This window comes from Lemur catta, chromosome 2 (genome assembly GCF_020740605.2).
Source record: "Lemur catta isolate mLemCat1 chromosome 2, mLemCat1.pri, whole genome shotgun sequence".
NCBI lineage: Eukaryota > Metazoa > Chordata > Mammalia > Primates > Lemuridae > Lemur > Lemur catta.
Genome location: NC_059129.1, coordinates 134,826,216 through 134,848,638, shown reverse-complemented (window position 1 = coordinate 134,848,638; position 22,423 = coordinate 134,826,216). Strand labels below are relative to the sequence as shown.

Below are 22,423 nucleotides of genomic sequence, written 5' to 3'. Positions count from 1 at the left end.
AATGAAGGTAGACATTAAATCTATTTAATGATAGAGTTAACAATAAAAATGGGGGATGGGGTGACAGAAAAAAGAATGTAAGTATTATAAGTTCTAACAATGTATAAAAATATAAGTAATAAAAATAAGATGAGAAAAGAATAGTCATGGAAATTATTATTAGCTGACAATTACCTCATAGGGGTTTGCTGGAAGTAAATTGATATCGTTTGGTTCAGACAAACCAAGTAGTCAAAGCTTAAGTAGATTTAATACTACAAAGTTTACCGCTAAGATAATACTAGTGGCTGAAATTGGAGGAGGGTGGTCAGCAAACAATAAGGTACTAGCTAATGTCACTACCACTCAGAGTAGGATAGGAACAGTTTCTAAAGAAAGAGTTGATTAAGTATACATAAACCTAACAACCAGAACAAAAATACAAAATATCTAAAAACAAAAGAAATTCAGTAAGTCAATAAATAAATAGCAGAGAAAAAAGACCATTTGATATACAGGAAATAGAAAACAATATAACAGAACTTGAATCAAACATACAATTGAATTAATTTACCTATTAAAATTTTTTCAGATTGGCTAATGAAGTAAAATCCAATTGTAGACCATATAAAATAGAGAACTACAGCAAAGTTATTCTGAGGTTTAAAATAAAGAATGGGGAACGATGTATTAAATAAGTGAAAGTAAAAAGGAACCAGGGATCATGATCTTGATATTAGATGGGATAAAATTCAATCCTCCAAGATTAAATGAATCAAAAACTTTATAACACAAAAAACTATAGTGCGTATAATAGAAGTAAAGAAATATAAATACTTATGCAGTAGATAACAGATCATAAATTTTCATTAAGCAGAAATTATAGGTTATAAGAAGATAAATAGACACAGGCAGATAATATTTTACCTTCTATCTTAATGAAAGTAAGTAAACCTTCATTTCAAATGTATAAGGATCATTTTAAAAAGCTAAAATTATACTAGGCTACAAAGAAAAATTTAATAAATTCCAAAAATAATTGAAATACAAGCAGTATTCTCTGATCCAAAGCAAAAAGTATTTATTAATAATAAAACAAAAACTAAAACATACCCTTCTGACTTGCAAATTAAACTATTAAACTACTCTTGAATAAAAAAGAAAGTAAAATGTGAAATTGCTAAATTTTTAGGAAATAATGATAATGAAAGTAAGATATATCAGCATCTATCAGTCATAGCTAAAGCATTGCTTGGAGAATATTCTGAGCATTAATTATCTGTATTATGAAATGAAAATAAATAAATGAAATATCAACTCAAAAACCTAGAGAATGAACTAAAAAGTTAACTGCCAGCAGACGGAAGGACTTAATAAAGCTAAAAATATAACTACATGAATTAGAAAGCAGAAAACTAGTAGAACTAAGTTAAAAATTTAAGTTAGTTCTTTGGGAAAAGAATCAACAAAATAGAGAAACCACTAGCCATCTAAGTTTTCTAAGAGAAGAATAAATACACGAAATAAATTATAAGGTGGAAGTAACCATCAAACCAGAGAACATTTTTTAAAAAATCATCAGAAATGATTTGTTCAACTGAATGACATAAATTAAAAAACCCAGATGAAATGGATAACTATAGGATTTGATATACAAAAACTGGCTCCAGAAGGGATAGAAAAATCTAAAAACATCAATTACTACAAAAGAAATAAAGTTTCCAGAGAGCTCCCCTGTAAGAAGTCACCAGGTCCAGATGGTTTCAAAAGGGAATTTTTGTAATACTTTAAATTTTAAAAATCAAATAATTTCACACTATTTTTGTAATGCCTGTGTAATACCGATTAACAAAAACTTTATAAAGACTACTCAAAGAAAAAATTTCACACCAAACTTTCTTATGAATTTTGATGCCAAATGACAATAACCTTCATTCTTAATAAAAGCACTTGATAATACAGAAACACCCAGGTACTTTTGTAACATGAATATATAGTAATAAGGAAACGGTACCCATTGCTGCCACTATTTTTACAATATGTTAGAGGTTTATTCACTCTATTAGATAAGAAAAAAATTTAGGTGCTTGGAGATAGAAAGAAAGAAGTAAGACAATCCCTATTTGTAGATGATATAATTGTGTACTAGGAAACCCCATGGGAATTAATAAAAGAAACTACAGTAAACAATAAGAGTTTAGTAAAGTAGTAGTCTATAACAATAACATGCAAAAATCAGTTACCTACCAACGTAGAGAATAACCAGTCAAGAATGATATAATGGAAGAAAAGCCCCCATTTGTGATAGCAAAAAATATATATAGATAAATAAATTAATATTTATATATATAACACATACATATTATAGAATATATTTTAAATATTATATATTTATATAGTATAGCTATATATTTATATAATATAATTATGTATATTTATATAGAATAGCTAGACATAAGCTTAAAAATTTGTCCCAAATATATATAGGAATACGTGACAACACTAAGGAAAGATACAAAAGATTTAACAAATGAAATACACACTTTGTTTTTGGATAGGACGTTTTAACATCATAAAGATGTCAATACCCTCTAAGCCAACTTCTATTTAACATGATACCAATAAAATTATCAACAAATTTTCTTATGGAGTTAAACAAGTTAATTCTAAAGGTCACATGGAAAAAGAAACAAGGAAGAATCACCTGTAAAACTTTGAAAAATTAAAGGGCAATATTGGGGAGATAGTATGGCCATAATTAAAACAATTTGGAACATCTATAAACAAGGGTATTTGATATTGATTCATAAATAAATAAACATTAGCAGATAATTAAAATTTCAGAAAAGACAAGTTTATAGAGAAATTTAGTGTGCAATTAAAAATATATCTCAAATCCTTTGAAAAATATTGACTTTTTAATAAATGGTATTGGGAACACAGAATAGCCATTTGGAAAAATATGAAGGTCAATCTGTATTTCATACTGTATATCATCAGGAGACATTCCAAATGGACCCACAATATAAGAGTAAAATGTACTACAAGAAAGTATAAGTGAATATAATTATAACTTGAGGGCAGAAAAACCCTTCCTATGACTCCAAATCAAGAAGCAATAAAATAAAAAGTTAATATATTTTGCTATAAAGCTTAATTTATAAAAAATATTTTGCATAGAAAAACCCTCTAAAAACAGTTCAAAGGGAAATGAGAAACTGATAAAAGATATTAACAATTTATATTGAGAAAAGATAATCTATCTCTAACATACACAGAGCTCCTAAAATATCAAGAAAAGAAAAAGACAAGTTGGTATAAAAATGGACAAAAGATATGAATACACAGTTCACACAAGATTGAATAAAAAGGCCCTTAAACATAAACAAGATGCTCAATTTTATTCATAAATGAAAAGAAATGTAATTAAAACCGTACTGAGATACTTCTTACCTATCAGATTGGCAAAAATCCAAAAGTTTGACAACATACTCTGTTGGAGAGGCTGTGGAGAAAGAGGCTCTTTTATACATTGCTGGTGGGAAAGCACAATGACACAATATCATTGGTGGTAAAATTTCCAATATCTAGCAAAATTATGTATATACATATCTTTGACCCAATAATCCTACTTCTAGGAATCTATCACAAAGACAGGCTGAGAAAAATATGAAGTTGGTCTCTCTTCGTTTGAAAAGCTTATTTTCATGTCTTTTGCCCACTTTTTAATAGGGTTGTTTTTCTTCTTGCTTATTTGTTTGAGATCATATGAAAAAAATGCTCAACATCAATAATCATTAGGGAAATGCAAAGGTATCCATGTAACAAAAAATTTTGTACTTCAAAATGTATTGAAGAAAAAGAAAAGGCAAAAGATAATTATGGAAAGTCAACCCTTAAAAACTAAAAAAAGAAAATTACAAAATGACTTATTCGTAAAATTGGAAAGAACCTGTGTGCCCATCAATAAGGGATTGGTTGAATAAACTGTGATATAGTCACACAATGGAATATAAGGTAGTCATGAAAAGGAGTAAGGAAGATGTTTATACATATACATGTATTATAGTAACCTCCAAAGCAATATGCAGACTATTATATATGTTACTTATGTGTATGGAGTGGAGACACAACTACATACAAACACACACACACTTATATCCACTTCCCTTCCAATCTTAATTCAAATTTGTCATTATAGGATTATCAGAGAGCATCTAGTGGAGGAGCTAGTAATGAAAGTTAGATTCTTTGGCTATATTTGCTTATAAAATTTTGACTTTTGAATCCTTCGTCTTCAACTCTGGTCTCTCTTCTGAGCTCCAACTTCCCTCTGAGCATACCCTTCAGGATATCCCTCCTGCACTTTAAACCCAACATGTATAAGGAAAAGCTCCTCAGATTTCCCCACCATCTACTCTTCCTTCTGTCTTCTTAATCTCTATCAACTGCATTGCCATCCTTTCAACTGCCAAGCCCACAAATCTGGAAATCTTCCTCCCTGAACTCCGCACCATACCCACTTTGAACTAAGCAGTCTCTCAGGCTCTGCTCTCCTCAGAGGCTAAAGTGGCCCTATCCACAGGCTCAACTGCACATAGCAGTTACGCTTGTCTTGGCAAAACTGGGAGATGTATAACCCTTGTCTTCTCAGGGGGTCTGATGTATTAATAGAAACCTAGTCTGCAGAGTGCCTGGGTATATTGCATATGCAGTAAACAGCCTTCCCTTATCATCTTATCATGCTTGTTCCATGCTCTTTTCCAACGATAAAATCACAATGGATCTCAGTATCTGCACCAATTCAGAGTGGTAAATAAGCAATCAAGTTAAGAAGTTGATTCTCTGCTGTGGTATAAAATCAAAGAAGATACAGTATGCTTTTTACATCTCCTTTCCATTTGATAAATTGAAAACCCAGGAAAAATAACAAATAAGAATATTAAATGACTTAAAAATGTCTCTCAAAGTATCAAAAGAGAAATTTCATTCTTATTAAGAGCCCACAGGGAGAAGTCAATAATGACATGATAGAGATTATAACTTAATTATAAGACCATTAAGGGCATTTAACCATGACATGAATAATAAAAAAAAAAATTCAACTTTTAATAAGGAATGGAAATACACAGACTAACTCCATTTACTTTGAAGCCAAACCTCTATCCATTCATAAAATTAAGAGCTGTTGTCACAGGAAAATATCCAAGCAGTACTAACACCTTGACATATGTAATACTGTATTTCAAAGATGCGTAAACTGGGCCCAACCACCTTGATAAACCTCTGCCAACACCCTCTGCTTCCCTCCTGCCAGCCTCCAAAGGACCAACATATGGAATGATCCTGCTTTGAGAGTTGCATATACATTACGTATACTTCTAAGCAGGATAAATGTATAATGAGTATAGTCACACTAAATACCCTGCATGGAAATGTCAAGAATGAATCGGTATACAAAAGCAAGCATAAACCAGCAGTCGGTTTCCCCTCAGTATGCATAGCTGCTAGAAAGTGATGAAGGAAGATGAACCAGCATGGACGATGGGAGGTGTGGTGAGGGTCTGCTTATCCTGTCCTACTTCTGATTACATTCATTTCTATACTAACATTACTCTACCACTAAACATTCAGTTCCCCGAGGGCAGGTCTGCCTCTTACATATCTCTTTTTTTGCATTGTCCTTCCTTTCTCTTAAGGAAGAGAACTTATTTTTAGTTTAGGCCTACACATGAAAGAATTTCTGTTGTCCAACACTATTTCCTGCAGGCGGGCTCCTGAAGCTGGAGCAATGGAAAGAGCTAGTCTCAGGCCGACCCCTGTGGATATGCTGGTGCTGAATAATTCCTACTACGCTGGATCAAATTGAGTCCTAATGAACATGAGTTTAAAGTGGCCGTCTCTCCCGATTGTTGGATTTTAATGACACTCATTGAAACAAATGAGGATCTTTCCCATGTCAACATGGAGAGGTAGCTATAACAAAAGCAAGTATGAGAGGGGAATTACTTCATTGTCCCTACATAGTATTAATATATGTAACTTAAATAATATTAGTATATTTTAAAATTAAACTGTCAAAAATATTATTTTGATTATACTTTAAACAATCCAGTAATAATAAATGGCAAATAAAAAAATAGTATAGTGTGTAAAAAATGTAAGAAATGTCAAAGTAACCTCCTACACAGAATTAATTTTTGGGTTGGGATTATTCGTTTTTCTCTGGAGCAGTTTTATATTGAGTGGATCCTTCCTGTTTATAGGCTTAATTCTCTCAAGGATTTAGATTTGTGGCTTAGCAAGTTTTATAATACAGTGCTGCTTAATTGCTTTGTTTTTAAGGAGGAACCCTTAGTTTGAATTTTTGTTTTTTACCTTTGCCAGTAGAACTCTTTCAAGCTCTTTCATGATGGATGGTCTTGTTGGTTGAATTGACTTTTCCTGAAGTTTTAATGTGTGTGTGTGCGTGCATATGTTTAACATCCTTATCAAATCATAGTTCATCTATAATTGACCCATTTAAAATATATATTTCAGTTGGTTTTTAGTTCGATAAGTATTTTGATTCATCTACAATAAGAAGTGGCAATAATAATGGCAGTTTGGCTAATGTCTTCTGTCTCTTGGCCTCAAATTTTCTCCTTTACAGTTTAAAGTTTTATATTTCCAGGGTTTGTCAGGGTACTAAACCAAAGACTTTTAACAATCGATCAAGTGGCACCTACTGCTGAGTAATTAAGGGCTCAGGACTAGAAACAATCAAGGGACCCTGGGTCAAAATATACACTGGCAATATTCTTTCCCATGTGTATTCTCATCCCCTGAATGAAATACAGTTTAGAAAATAACCCAGAACAGGGTCATATACATTAAAGAAGTTAAATAAACGTTAGCTTCCTTTCTTTTCTTTTTTTCACTCAATTCCATAAGGTAGAGTGAAAAAACGTTATGAGCAAAGTTCTTGGGATGTGAATGGGGCAAAAAGACATGCATACTAAAGTGCACAGACAGGGCCCTAGCACTCCCGGAAAGTTAAGAGGAGAATCCAGCAAAGCTGATGGTATTACTAAAACTGTCTCCTGCCCGGGCCCCACCCCTGCAATCTTCTCCTCCAGCTGCTATAATGCGTAGGGGATTCCCCTTGAGTGCTGCACACATTTTTCAGAGGCTAGAATTCTGGAACAGGAACATAAAGGGAGGTCCTTCTCTTTATGCCCAAAAGAACACATGTGGATAGATTGTATTCTGAATCCATCAACTTATTTCAGAACTTTGTTTTTTTTTCTTCCAAGTAAAAAAATCTGCAAAGAATTTACCTGAAGTTTTGCATGGGAAAAAAAGCCAATAAAACTATTGCTGGAAGCATTGGTTTTTGGTTTTTTTGCATGTTTTTCCCTGAAACATTTACAATAAACAACCTAAAATGAGAATGTTCTTGTTTTTAGAAAATGACTTTTTTTTTCTATTTAAAATGAATTTATCATTAAAAAACAGCCTGCTATTTAGTAGAAGAGGCAAATGGTCTCTCTGGTACAGCAACCTGTTTTTCTCTTAAGGAAGAGAACTTATTCCTGTTTTATGCCTACAAGTAAAAGAACTTTCTGTTGTCCAATACTATTTTCTTCAGGCAGAGCCTCCTGATGCAGGAACGATGGAAAGAGTTAGAGCAACAACTCTCTGGCCAAAGGCTTGGTAGAGGGAATATTCTGCTTGTCGAATGGGTCCCTGCTTTTCAAATGGATGAATAGTTTTTTTCTCTGAGAGTGAATAGGAGTCAAAAGAGAGTGCTTTGGCTTCACTGAGAAATCCGCAAATATTTCTCAGAATTTGTTAGCATGGATGGCGCCAGCAAAACAAAATTAGACGGTCCCTTGGAAACTGGATAGTCTTACTGAACAGGCAATTTACATTGTTTCCTTGAACATTATTTTACTCTTGCAAAAGCAGAGACCCCACAAGGAACCATATATGATGAACACTTCTGCTCCCGTTTCAGTCTATATTTTTCCAGTATAAGCACTCAAGCAGGACTAAATGCAGGGACGCATTCCTAGTAGGCATGGAGGACATATTTTGTGTTTTCTAGTGCCAAAACACACCAAAGGATTAGGTGCTAGAATGGAAAACAAGTTTTCTCCATTTCCTGATTACTTTCACAGGCGTTCTTAGTATCTTTAACTTTTCCTCTTGTAAAATATACACACACACAAGCACACACCTCCCCTAGAGAAATTACTAGGTTCTTTTTTTATACCTTATAATAACTTTTATCCCTTGGTTTTCACAGGAAGAGATGACTGCATTAAGTGCTTGGAACTCACTGCAGCAGGATACAGGGAAGAACTGGAAAGTGTGGGTAGGCTAAGCATGGCAGGGATAAAATTAGCCTATGAGCATATGACTACCAGGAAAGTTACAAACTCCTAGAATCAAGATATCATGGGCTGTCATCAGGGAGTAAATCAAGCAATGACTCTTTTTAAATGGACACAAGATAGGAAATACGTCCTCTACTCATAAATGTGGGATGGCAATCCAGCAAGTTTTTATTAACATTCCTATGATCACCAAACCCCACTTGCCAATACTAACATTTGAATAATTACAAGGAAAGACTTGGGTAAATTCTGTCTCCCTGATGGCCTTGTAAGGCACAAATGCCTGGATTTGCAAAGGCGATTTGAAAGAACAGGACATCATTATAATCAGCACAGGGGAAACCCTGTCTCCAGTTAGCAACACTGGCGATCCATGGGTTACAAGGCTACTTATGATTTAGAGATTTCTCTTTTCCCTATTTCTATGCAAATGCAAACAGCCTATGGAGGTGGCCGACCTTTCATGGGTAGTGTCACAAAGCCTGAGATATACGAAAAAAGATGAAGCTAATATCATTTTATGCCTCCCAGCTCTCAACAACTTAGCTTTAAAACTTACAGACATCTACATTTTATTATCAGAATGTTTATTGTATACGATGTGACCAGACAAGAGCAATGGAAAGATCAAGGTGACATGCTAATCAGAGAGTGCACTTTCATCAGAAGGGTTGGTTGCCCATAAGGCATAAAAAACAACAACAACAACAAAAAAACAGTGTTCTTAGTTGTCACTCAAAAGTCATCTCCCACATGTATAAAATTTCAAATGGGCTGCTGGTCACAATATTTTTTACTGTTATTTACCTGTCAATGTCATCAGGAGCAGTTATCCTCAAACACCAAGAGGGTAATCTGATAATATTGAAATTTAATATCTATGTGCATGTTAATGATTAGAAAAGTAGAAAATTTTTAAAATTATAGAATATTTTATTTTTACATTTTATATTATTTATAAATATTAGTTATGTACTTTCCTCACCATTAACATGTACCTAAATATTCTTACTTGTAGTGAGACTTTACGGATTCTACTTCATAAGAAAGGTATGATTAATGGAAAAGATATGACTCTTTGCTTATCTCCATTTGGAATTTAAAAGTTGCATAATAGGTTTGTGGAGTATAAGCAGGAGTATAAGCACAAGCCAAATGCATTTAGAAATTAAGAAAATCCTTCCCAAACAGATGGGTATTAACTTTTGTTAAGTCTATAAAAGAGTAAGTCAAGAATCGATGAGTAGCAATGAACAAGAAGTAGGTGAATGTGATGACAATAACAGCTGAAATGACTATCAGAAGATGTGGATTCTCCTGATTCTGCCACAAGCTACCGAGGTGACCCTGGCTGGTGTCATTAACAAAAAATTATTACTGGGTGTCATGGAAGACTTTGTACATTGGAGATGACACAAAGATAAACAAAATCTGGTTCCTGACCACAGGAAGTTTATGAGCTGGTAAAAAGATACGATATTCAATCATAACTAACACATGGTAGAAGGAGAATGCTACTTTGAGAGAAGTGCAAACCAAACACCATGAGAACTTAGACAAAGGAAAGGATACTTTCTGCCTGAAGAGGAGAGAATTTGAAGAAAGGTTTTACGGAAAAGTGGCATCTGAAATGAGCCTTGAAGAATGGATAAGATTCTGACAAGGAACCCCAGTGGCAGAGCCCCTTTCAGAAGCAACAGGAGAGAAACTTCAATGTGCAAAGTTCTACCAACAGCCCTCAGGCCGAATTCTGCTGCCAGGTGTTTTTAGCCTGGACGAGAGCTCACCAGGACACCTAATCCCCAGTTCCCTCTTGGACTCTCACTCACTGGCCTTCTTCATTTACATCATCTCACTGGCTCTGCAGATATCAGTGCTTATGACATTTGTAATAGTGATTCACGATGATCAAGATAAGAAATCTACACAGGACTTTCTAAAGAGCTGAGAGAGCCAATGAAAGGTGATTCAGGAAGCATCATGATCATAGCTGTGCCTTAGAAAGTCCTCTCTGGCACCGCTGTGGGAGACGGACTGAAAGAAAGAGGGTTCTGGCCCCAGAAACAGAGTCAGTGGTGGAGAAAGAAGGAATCTGGGAGAGAGACAACCAGGATCAAAGCCAGCACAGTAGGACGGAGACAAAGGGGAGATCTGGGTTCAGAAATAGTGCAGAGATTACTTGAGGGTTAACTGGATAATCTAGTGAGGGATGAGGTGGATTTCACAGCTAATTTAAACTTTATCACTCCAGCATCTAGGTGAATGCTGATGTCATTAAGACCAAGAGGAGCAAGAAAGGAACAGACTGGATGAGAAAGATAATGTATTCAGTTGTGGATACGGTGAATCTGAAGAACTTAGAGGACATTGAGGTAGGAAAGTCTAGAGCAGTGGTTCACAGTTGGGGACAGTTTTGCCACCCATCCCCCGCCACACATAGGAGATATTTAGAAATGTCTGGAGACATGCTGGTTGGTGCTCACAACTTGGGCAGGGGTTTGCCACTGGCATCCAGTGGGTAGAGTCCAGAGATGCTGCTAAACATCCTAAAATGCACAGCACAGCCCCCCACAAGAAAGAATTATCTGACCAAAATGTCAGTAGTGCAGAGGGTGAGAAATTCTGACCTAGAGGGAGTAGAAACTTCAAATCTGGAGTCTTAAAAAGTAGGAAATGGATAGAGATGAGAGCTTTTAGTCACTCATAGTAGTGTGAGATATGAAAGAAAATTAGCCACAATGGGAATGTCACCTCATTGGTCATATGAGTTCGTTGCATGAGGTAATGTCAAAAACTCTTTCATATTCAAAATGCAATGGTTTTATGACTGTTCTCAGCAAGCGTGCACTCAGGAAGGTAGATGCGGGTGAGGACGGAAATCATGGAGCAGATCAGTGCCGGCAGGAATGCCCAGAAACCTACACAGGGAAGACATGTTCCAGTCGGTAGCAAGGAAACATCATATGCGATCTAAGATTTTCATCTGCAAACTTGATATAACTTTGTCAAAGAATCACACTACTACTATCAGACAAGAAAAAACAAATTTAAAGGAGATAGGTGAAAAGGAAAAAAAGAAAGAAGAAAGCAAAAGAAGACAGAGGGGAAATGAGATAGAAAAAAATGACAAGACAAGAAAAACAAGGAGTGGAGAGGACAGGAAAGGAAAGGAACACTGGAAGGACATCCTCTAAAAGGCAACAGAATACACTGGGAGTGCAGTTCTAAGGCATAAGACTCATGGCCATTCTCAATAATTTTGTGAAACTGTGATATTTTACAGAAAGTAAAATCTGCTTCTTGATCAGGCTTGTAACTATTTTTCAAAAGCCATATTATTATAATGCAAAATGGCAAAAGAGTAACCAATACCTTGTACAATTCTCCAGCATTTGAATAAATTTTGCTGTGAATAAATTTTGCTGTAGGGATGTAGTGTGGGCCACCTGGCAGCCTTGGACTGCTGGAAACACAGGTAAAATAGATTTGCAAGGAACAAGCAGATGGTCCTTCCCCAGCCAAAATGTTATATAGCCCCAAAAGACAAGGTATACCTGGAAAACAGAAAGCTATGGCAGCAAACCAAAGGAGGCATCACTGAACACAGAGTGGGAAGACCAGGTATCAAGCTAGAAGGCAACAGAGTGTGCTAAAGCCAGAAAGATCTTGAATTCAAAACCTGGCTCCAGCATTAGCTAGATCCCCAGCTTTTACAGGTAGCAGGATGTCTCCGGGAATTAGTTTCCTTTCTGGTAAAATGTGGATAATAAGATTCCAGCCTCCTAGGAGTGCTGTGATGATTAAATGAGATGATGTAAGTAAAGTGTTTAGCACAGCAGCTGGAGCAGGATGGCGACGTCCTCAACAGTAACTGCTACCGAATAATGTCTAAATTCTATTACTCTAATCGATGACTGAAAAGAATAAAGAATACGAACCACAATTCAAGTATAATATGTTAAAGAGAGTAACCTATTTGAAAAATGAAATGAATTCATAGAACTAGAAATGGCCTTCAGAACTCTCAGGTCAAATTTCCTTATTTTACTGTTGGGAAATTGGAGGAGGAAATGAAAAGGCATTGTGGGTTTGGATGCACAAGAACCAAAAAAAAATTGAATAATTAAAGGGCGGTAATTCATCATTTTTTGTATAACACAAGTTGAAGGTGGAGTTAGAAACTTACAGCTCCCAGTTGTGTGTGTGTGTGTGTGTGTGTGTGTGTGTGTGTGTGTGTATGTATGTACTAGAAATAATAGAGTTTCTCTAAGGAGGAGTCTAGCAGAAAGTTATCCTGAGCTTTCCGTGAACTTGACTAGCCTTCATCACCCGAGTGCACTCATTTGTAAAGTAAACATACCTCATAAAGTTATCTGAAGCTTCACAGAGTACTGAATAAAATAGCATCATGAACAGACTGGTGACTATGAAGGAGAATATGCTTCTCCCAGGCTATAGCCAGGTGACTCACCTGTCCAAGAGCAAGTTAGGAGCAAACAGGAGCTTCCCTGGGTGCTCCATGGAGCGCCAGACAAGACCAATCATCAGGATCTCCAGCCAGGCACATTCCAGAAGGTGGACCTGATCGTGGAGGGTCAAATCCACAAAGCCTGAAATAAGATAAGAAAAACCTGCTTATTTAAAATGAAAAGTATTCATTACTGCTGAAATGAATGCAACCAGGGATTTAAACTGGTAAGGTCTATCTTCTGTTGCACGGAGTAAAGTGTAATAGAAACACACTTTACAGGGAAGTCAAGCAACTATTCCCTAAACCTAGCTATGTCGATGAACTTCAATGTGGTATTAAGAATTATACCAACTTACACGACCCACTTAGCTTTCTATAAAGTTCTTCACTTAATGTTAAAACCCTTATGCTTTCTATTTAGACAGTTCTAACAGCTCTATGTGACTGTCATTCATTTCTGTTTCAGTTGAAGGTACTAAGGTACAAGGAATTTAAGTTACTTCCCTTACACTAAACAGGAACTGAAACACAGTCAGCACCAAAGTCACTAAATTTCTATTTCTTTGCTTCATCACTAAGCCATGCTCTTTTTCTTCATAACATGTAAAATAAAGACTAATGAAATAGCATATATAAATAGATCACTTGAGAGAATGAGTCAGATGAATAAAGGTGACATTATTCTGGTAATAACCATTAAAACTGTGCCCTTGTTTCCTAATGGCTGATTAGGAGAATAAAGCTTTTTCCAATCATTACTGACAATATGGTAGATGCTTGAAAATAATGAGGAGGAGGAGGAAAGGGAGGATGAAGAAGGAGGCAAGAAGGGAGGAGAAAAGGAGAAAAAGAAAAAGAAGAGAAAGAAGACGAAGAGTTTATTGAGCTCTTACTATGTGACAAAAGCAATGCTAAACGTTTCCTGTGCACTATTCTTTTCTTCTTTATTAATACAATAACCTGAAGAAGTAGGAACATATATTCCCATTTTACAGAGAAGACAGATGTTCACAGAGTTTATTTATCTGTTAAGGGCAGAAACAGAAATATAATCTTCAGAATCTGGCCCCTTGAACACACTTGACAACTACCTCTTCTGAGCTCCACTTAATGAGAGAATTTGGAGCAGGTGACTAAATAAATCCAACCACACACATTAAGATATGCCAGAGTTACAGGGACATTAAATAAATAAGGTGCCCATAAAGCTTGCTACCTTCCAAATCAGTTTCCTGTCCTTTTTCCTCCCTGAGGTATCCCACCATATTCTATTTCCCTCCTCTCTCTCTCTCCCTCTCTCTGTCCTCAGCTCTTTGTTTCCTCTTATCTATGAGAATGGCTCTAGGAATCCCTTTTTTTGTTGTTGTTTTCTTTTTCTCTCATCAATATCACACTTTTATTAGCTATCTATACTTGTGTTAATTAAAAACCCAAAATATAAGTTTGTTTTCCTTAAACAGTCAAGGATGAATGGTCTCCCTACTGGCTGTTTCTTCTTGGGGGGCCTTGGAGGTATCAAAATCTCAGCATTAAACTATTAGCTTATCATTTCTCATGTGCTTAAGCACCATCTTTCACATAATCCTTATCTCCAAACAGTTGATGATCCATCTAAAGAAACCCAAGCTAGAGACAGACCTCGGAGTTTATGCTCCCTCTCTTGCCATCATCTCATAATAAAACCTCATCAACTGTATCTTTGAAGTAACTATAATTCTTCTTCTCGTTTGCAGTCTCACTGCTAACATACTATTCAGTTCCTAATAGTCTTACGTTTTTGTCTGACTTTTTTTTACTCAGCATAATTATTTTAAGACTTACCCATGTTGCATGTATAAATAGTTGATTCTTTTTATTGCTGAGTAGTATTCTATCATATGGATATATCCAATAAATAAATACACTTTGTTTATCCTTTCATTGGACATCTGGGTTTCCAATTTTTGGCTATTACAAATAAAGCTGCTATAAGTAATCCATGTACAAATTATTGTATGGATATATGCTTTCATTTCTCTTGGTTAAATATTTAAGAGTAGGATATCTGCATCATATGATAGGTGTATGTTTTTTGAGAAACTGTCAAACTGTTTTCAAAAAGGGTTTACCATTTTACATACATACCAGCAATATATGAGAGTACCAGTTGCTCTATATCCTCACCAATACTTGGTATGGTCAGTCTTTTTAACATTAGACATTTTAACAGATGTACAGAGGTATGGGATCTTAATCTGCATTTTTCTAATGACTAATAATGCTGAGCATCTTTTCATATGTTTTCTAACAGATCATTTTGCTACACTATATTCAAGTTAATCATTCATGTACCTGTAAATCCTGCTAGACTTTGTATTCATTTGAGTCACAAAATGTATGATTCCATCAAATTTTGCTTTTTAAAAAAGTCTAAATATATTGCATCTTCCACTACATCACACAGCCATGCCAAGGCCCATGATGATGTAGCCTTTATTGGAGTAGGGTCTTTTCCTTGGAAAGAGTGGATTCCACAATCATGTAAAAAAGAACTTGCATCTGGAAGAATAAAAAAGTGGCTTTGTTCATAAGCAAAACTAAAAGATTAAAAAGTGAAATTAAAAAGCAATGATTTGGTTTCAGATCCCCTGGGGGAAAAGGGATCAGGTGTATCTACCATGTGCAGCTATTTACCTACAGAGTGAACTGGGTCAAGATGCACTAGCCTTGCTCAAGGAGAAAAGGCTGATGCAGCATTAAGTGCTTCTCTTTCTCAGCACCCAATGGGTGACTAAGAGGATAAACCAAACCCAGTGAGCAGTACGTAAAATGATAGCCCTCACAGCAGTTTAAATTCTCTGAGATCTCACCCCAATCTTTTGGATGAAGTCTCATAACAGTAACATATACTTACACTGTAAATTAAATTCACTTTCGGAAATGTTAACATTCAAAAGTGAGTCTTTTTCTCTCTTCTCATGATATTCACTGTTTTATGTAGTAAAAATGTAATCATGTAATATCGTCACCCATGATGAAGCCTACCCCAGATTATTCAATAGTCTACATAAACCTTAAAAAATTATACAGCATCATATCTGGGGATGTCTCGGGAGTTCAGCCATATAACCAGTCAATTTTGGAAAACCAAAGGTCTGCTTTCTGGTGGCAAACACATTAAACGGAATTATACTTTTTAATTCTCACTTTAAAATTTCAGTGCAATTGAGATTTGACAGTTTTAGTGCTCTTTTGGGAGGTGAGGAAGCTCCCCATAACCATTTGTATCACATCAGTAGGGTGATTATGAAATCTGTCTGAAGTAGGTCCGTTAGTAATAGTTTTCAGTTGGAGGCCAGCAGGATTGCTCGATCCTTCTGTTGAAATGTTGTAGATCTCTCAAAAAGAGCTTATTTAATTATCTTTCCCAGCTGTGCATATTGCCTGCAGACCAGGGTTATTACATCTACTGCACAGTGTCCTCTGCAAGTTCCTGGGTCAGGGTAGTGCAGAAAAGATTGCCAATTAACTTTCTCAGTGAATGTGAGGACTACCAAAGAAAGTTATTGGATGGAGTGTGTCCTTTCTTCCAATAGACTGGTTTTGATATTATTTTCACCATACAGGAGCTAAACACCCTTTTGGTATGGAATAAATATCCATGAATACGTTTAGTTCACAGCCAATGGGCACAAATAATGTCATAAATCCCAAACAAAATTAGATAGGGCCAACTATGTTTAGACATCAAGTTTCAATTCCTTTGCTTATTTTCCTTGTAAACATCCAGAATGTTCTAATATGCAATTCCAAATGAATCTCCTAGAATAAATCAGAGGCATTCAAAAAGTATATTCCACTCTCTGTTGAACACTTGACAGTGTCACCAATGAGAAGATGGGAGCTTAGCAGCTGCTACGGGATATGAATAGAAGAATCAATGGCAGATATGCTCACAGGTGGCACAGTGAGAGTTGACTCATCCCCCCCATCACTTGAAGACTGCCATTTTAATGACAAGGGGGCTCTAGGCCCACGGACTCCACACCAGAGGGACAGAATGCATCCTGGAAAAGTAGTAACAATAGTTTGTTGAGAATAGGTGAAATCAGATGCTCAGAAATCTCATTTTATACAATAAAATTTTTATAAAAGCAAACATGGGTCTTTTTCTCTGGTCTGGATTCACGGGTCTAATAACAGAGTATCTAGAAAGGATATACTGGAAACAGACAGCAATATCTCAAGTCCTACTCCCCACCCCTCAGTGGGCAGTGTTGCAGTTAATGAAGTTGAAGAAGGCCTCTTTCATAGAAAAAAATACCTCCCCATATATAAACCAGCTCATTATTTCTAGCTTCATCACCAAGTACAGGCATTGCTGATTTCTGCCTTCCATTATACAGTACCTGTTTTTCCTTCAAGATAGGTAAACTTAGTTTTGACTGTGAAAGGAGCTCATGGCATGTCCATCTCCCTGCCTTGGGCCTCGTGAGATCCTGAGCCCTTTTCTCCACTCTGCTCTGCTAGGGACTATCTACAAATTGCCTAATTTGCTTGGCACACAAAGAGATCCTTAAAACCTCAGGGTGTGGCAAGGCTCTCAGAAATGATGTTGAAAAGTGTGCAGACATCCTTAGGAAAAATGACTAATATAATCTGAATGCTTGTAAAGTTCCATGATGCCTTGCAGTAAAAGATAAATCAGAGTGGCTCTTCAGTATCGACATAAAAAATATTAAGCACTACAGTCATTATATTCTTACTTCCATGGGATACAATCTATGGAGATACAAAGCAAAATAGAAACTGTGAAAGCAAAAAAGCAACGTTTCCCTGCGGAGTGTGATCTACAAAACTAGGAGCCAGGTGGTTGGTTCCTTCGGTAAATTTGCTGGAAAAAATACTGGGTTCCTGACCTTCAAAAAAAGTAATCATGTTCTCAGTCATATGATGACCCCAATGTTCTCCAAAATGTCACTTATGAAATTGCTTGTTGCATTTCTTCTGTATTGCCTTATTACTCAATAGAAGAAGAGTTGAATAATTCATTTCTTTTTCTTTCGATGTCAAGGACTCAGTGCAAGAGTAGAGTAAGGTAAAAAATGAGAAATTACGGAAGTGAGATTATACCACAATGATGGCTACAAGTGCACAAAACTTGTGATTTCTGGGAGAAAACCTACCGAACAGACAGTATTAGAAGAGTCTAGACCCCTGTTCAAATGCCAAGAAGTCTTCATGTCCTAGATTTTGTAATTTATTCTCCAGAAAATAGTAACTTAATGCCACACCATAGATCACAGACCCATGGTATAGATGAATATGACCTTCCTTCCCTCCAAAAAAATTTTTGCACTCCCTCTAATATGTAGTTCTATTATAGAGAGATCCAGTAAAACTGTGATTGCCATTATTTAACATTTTAAGATGTCTCTGTAACAGTACATGCATTGAAAACTCATTTTTTAAGAAATGAGTTTTCCACTTAAATAATGCCATGTACACTGTTACCAAATATGTACTACTGTTAGAAAATAAAATAAATGCAACATACATCCCCATAATAAATAGTAATAGATTAAATAATCACTTGTTTTGAAATACTGTGGATCCCAGTGCAAGAGCACAGGCTTTCTCTTGAGCCAGCCCGACATCACCATCACTGTGGATTCTGGCTTTCCTGCGCTATAGTAAAAGAAGCATGAACAGCCCCTACCTGACCAAGCTCCATAACAAATCGCCTGTCCAGTGCTCTTCCACAGCCGCCATACTAGATGTCCACCTTGCCAACACCAAGCTGACTTTCTCTTTCTTGAGGCTCCAATAGCCCTCATCTTCAGCCCTGGTAACTTGCTATTTCCAAGTCACGTCCCAACATGGGACTTTCTGATTATCTGGAGGGTACCCCCCCCATTCCCCAACAGAATGAGGGCAGAAGTAACATAAATAATAAGAGCTGAAAAGTCAAGAAGACCTGGCTTGTAATTCTTCTTATGGCCTATAGCCACAGATTACTTAAGATCTCTGAAAGCACTTCCCATCAGTAAAATGAGGATGGACTGACCTACCACTTCGGGTTATTGTAAAAATTAAGGGGTTACCAGATGTCCTAGAGAACCAGAGTAGCTACTCAATAAATGTAAGTTCTCTTCCCTACTTCCTCCTGACAGGCTACAACTTCTGCTCAATAGAAGGGAACACTAATTTTGCAAAACACCAAAAGAAATGTTTTGTTTTAAAATATTTTAGACTTACAACTTCAAACTTAAATTGGGCATTTTGTGTTTGCCCTAATTCATGATGTCATGTTGTATTTTCTGTTTATTTTTTCTTTTTATTTATGTATTTTTAAAAACCTAATAAAAAAGGATAAAAGACTTCCTGGAGCTCAAACAGCCCTTACAAAACAACATATCTTATGATTCAAAAGTGGAGGGAACAAGGGCATGTGGATTATATTTTGCCTAAAATACATATGCAAAAAAAAATGAGAAAAGAAAGCATGTTTGGGGTTTTATTGCACCCAGAGCATTTCAAGATGTTTAGCATCTCCAGAATGCAGCTGTCTTTGTACACCCCCAGTTGGAAACGGTTGAAGGTTTTCTACTGAACCCAGCAGCCAGCCACACCATGTTTGCTGCTCCTTATGTGCTTTGGGATAGACAGACAAAGCTCTCCCTGTGGTGACTACTTGCCTTGGGAAACTAAATGGTGTTCTTCAGGCAAATGCTAAACAATAACATGGTAAGTGAAAAACCAAATGTGACAAATTTGGTATTATTAACCTATGTCACTTTCAGCATACTTGAAAGCCAATTAATTTGATAATTTGAGTACAAATGAAAGAATTCAATCCAGAGGTTTTAAAATAAACAAAGGTACTGCTTCTTAAAATGAATGGTGCATGCCTCAAATACCCCATATTAACATGATCATATCTTGAAAGAATTACGGATGCTAAAAGTCACGATTTTCTATATAAATCTATAAAAAGTTTCCAACCTTGACCATGCAACTGAACTATACAACTGAATCATGTATTACTTTACATAATATAATGAAGATTTTTGTGACACCATTACCAATTCCTTCAGAACACTGCAGCAGAACTTAACACATCTCACTCTGACAATTATTTTTACACAAACACATTCACAGGTGATGTTTCTATGGCACACCCAAACTATAAGTCAACAGTATTGTTCGTGGTAATTCCACTTCCTCCTCATTTTTATCTAAGTGAAAGACAAAAACCAGCAGGGGGCCTGAGAATTTTTTTTTCCTGGACCTCTCTCTTGCAATGCATACGTGAGGTATAAACTAAATGTTGAAGACTGTCTTTTTTTTCTCTGACAAGGTCTCACTGTAGGCTACTCTCTAGGAAGGGAAATCTAAAGACAAAACTGGTTTCAAGTTTGCCCAACTGCTGCTAGGGTTTAAACCCCACTCCAGAACTATATTGAAGGGACCATATTGCTTAGAATGCTCCTTTGAAAAATTGTTAGAATTAAACACAGAATTGTATTCAGATTCCACTTCAAAATTTTTCTAGCAATTTTTCCCTGCTCTGGAGATCAACCCATGTTTACTATTTAGTCAACCTGCGTGCATTTCTGTGTGCTATATATTGCGGTTACATCTTACTCATCCACTGGTATTTGATTATGTTTACATATCAACATACAAGACATAAAAATAGTGTATGGAAATAAATTACCTCTGATCTAGAGAGGTAATTATAGAACTTCTCTGTGTAAACAGAAAAATGGATCTATATTGTAAAACCCCTCAGGCTTAGAAGGTTCAGAATTATAGACTGTAGCATATATAAACTAATTATAATACAAAGAAGGAAATTATTCTTGACTTCAAATACAAATTTCATGAAATTCTTTAACCTTTACAAATTTAGTTTACCATATACCTTTCAATGGCTAGATACACATATTCTTTTTGTTCAAAGGCTAGATATGTCTAAATTCTGATCACAGCATATAGGAACATGTGAAATACTGAATATGTTCCTTGGAAAAATTTTATCCTCAGTTTTTGTACAAAGTTGATATGAGAAAATGTCATTGCATCTTTGCAAAAGGGAGGATGAAGGTATTGGGCAGTGTCCCTCAAGTAAGCATTCATTTATTTGGCAAATTTCTCTCCAAATTTAGTACGAAAGGTTTCCCTCTCCTAAAGAACCACTATGTTCCTTTTTGTTGGCTCTAAGAACAGCAGAGTTTCTTACAGACTGCATGTGGCCCATCAAGAAACATAGGTATTAATACAATGTTCAAAAGCAATAACAATTTCACCTGTTTTGTGAGAAAATTATTGTCCTACTATTTTGTCTGGACCTCGCTTTTGACTGTAGTATTGAATTATAAGGTATCCAACTTGCAAAGTAGATAAGTAAGTCATTAAAATATGTATATTTGTTTTCGCATGCGCGCGCACACACACACACGTATCCATTTTTTCCCTCCATTTAACAAAAAGTAAGTTATGTGATGACAGATCGAGGAAGTAAATCATCAGGAAAAAAGAATTACTCTCACAGCTCTGTCTCACTCCAGAATGAAAAATAAGTCAAGACTTATTTGAGGATCTGACTTGGGGATCAAGAAAAAAAAAATGTCCCTCAGAGAAAACAAACAGATGGCAACTCTACCTTGTTACCAGTCCCATCTGTATTACACTCGGAGCCTTGGTTTATGTAGCAATGGTTGTCATGACGATAAGCATTTGAGAAGAGTTCTGGAGAAGCTGATGGATTTAAGAGTGTCTCCTGGCTCCCCAATTTTCCAAACACACACGAAAAATCCAACCCCCTCAAGCCCCAGATAAACAATTCTATTACTTCTTATGTTGGCTACAGTTATTCTATACAGGTATTAAGAAATTTTGTACTCTTTCATATCAAAATCCTCCTGGGAGGGACAGAATAGATCTTAACTCTGCTATATCACAGCTTGAAGATAAACTAGTCTTTTATTTTTATTCAATAAAGGCAATTGTATTAACTACAGTTTAATTTTTTTCCTTACAAGCTCAGAAAGAAATCAATTTCAGCTTAAATGAGAAATGAGAAAAAAGTAAAAGAAATTATTTTCCAGTTTCTATGAGTAGATTGCAAACTAAAGAAGGGAAAAAAATTAATAAACTATAATGTACTTAAGACTGCCCTTTTAAATGCTTGCCAAATGGACAGGAAGGCCAGCCACTGTGGAGTGATTCTGAGTTACCTGACAAAGAGCACAGACTGGCTGCATCTGAAAAGTCAACAAGCACTTGTACCTTGGAACATACATTTTTTCCCATCTACCTAGAGGCAGATCTACAGAGCATTTCAAATGCTATTGTCATCAGTCTGCGTTCTCCAGATAACTGTACGCTCCTGGTAAACACTACAAATGTCATCAACACAAAGACTAACAGGGAAGTAGGCAGTCTCTTTTTAGAGCGAGTCCCCAAAACAAAGGGACAATGATGACTTCCTCCCACCTCCACTCAGCTCAATCCCTTCAGTGAAACCAAAATTGATAACTACTGGTAGTTTTAGTGAGAAATTCCTCTCTCCTCTCTCCTCTCTCTCTCTCTCTCTCTCTCTGTCTCT

The 22,423-nt window shown here is 36.0% G+C and overlaps 1 protein-coding gene across 3 annotated transcripts in view; it reads right to left on the bottom strand.

Annotated features, from left to right (window-relative positions):
• ESR1 (estrogen receptor 1) overlaps window positions 1–22,423 on the bottom strand; it is a 343,123-nt gene that overhangs the window by 53,205 nt on the left and 267,495 nt on the right. For all 3 annotated transcript variants that reach the window (XM_045544589.1, XM_045544588.1, XM_045544590.1), the window contains one exon: window positions 12,832–12,970. In XM_045544589.1, coding sequence (XP_045400545.1) covers window positions 12,832–12,970 — 139 coding nt within the window. The remainder of the gene's footprint in view (window positions 1–12,831; window positions 12,971–22,423) is intronic.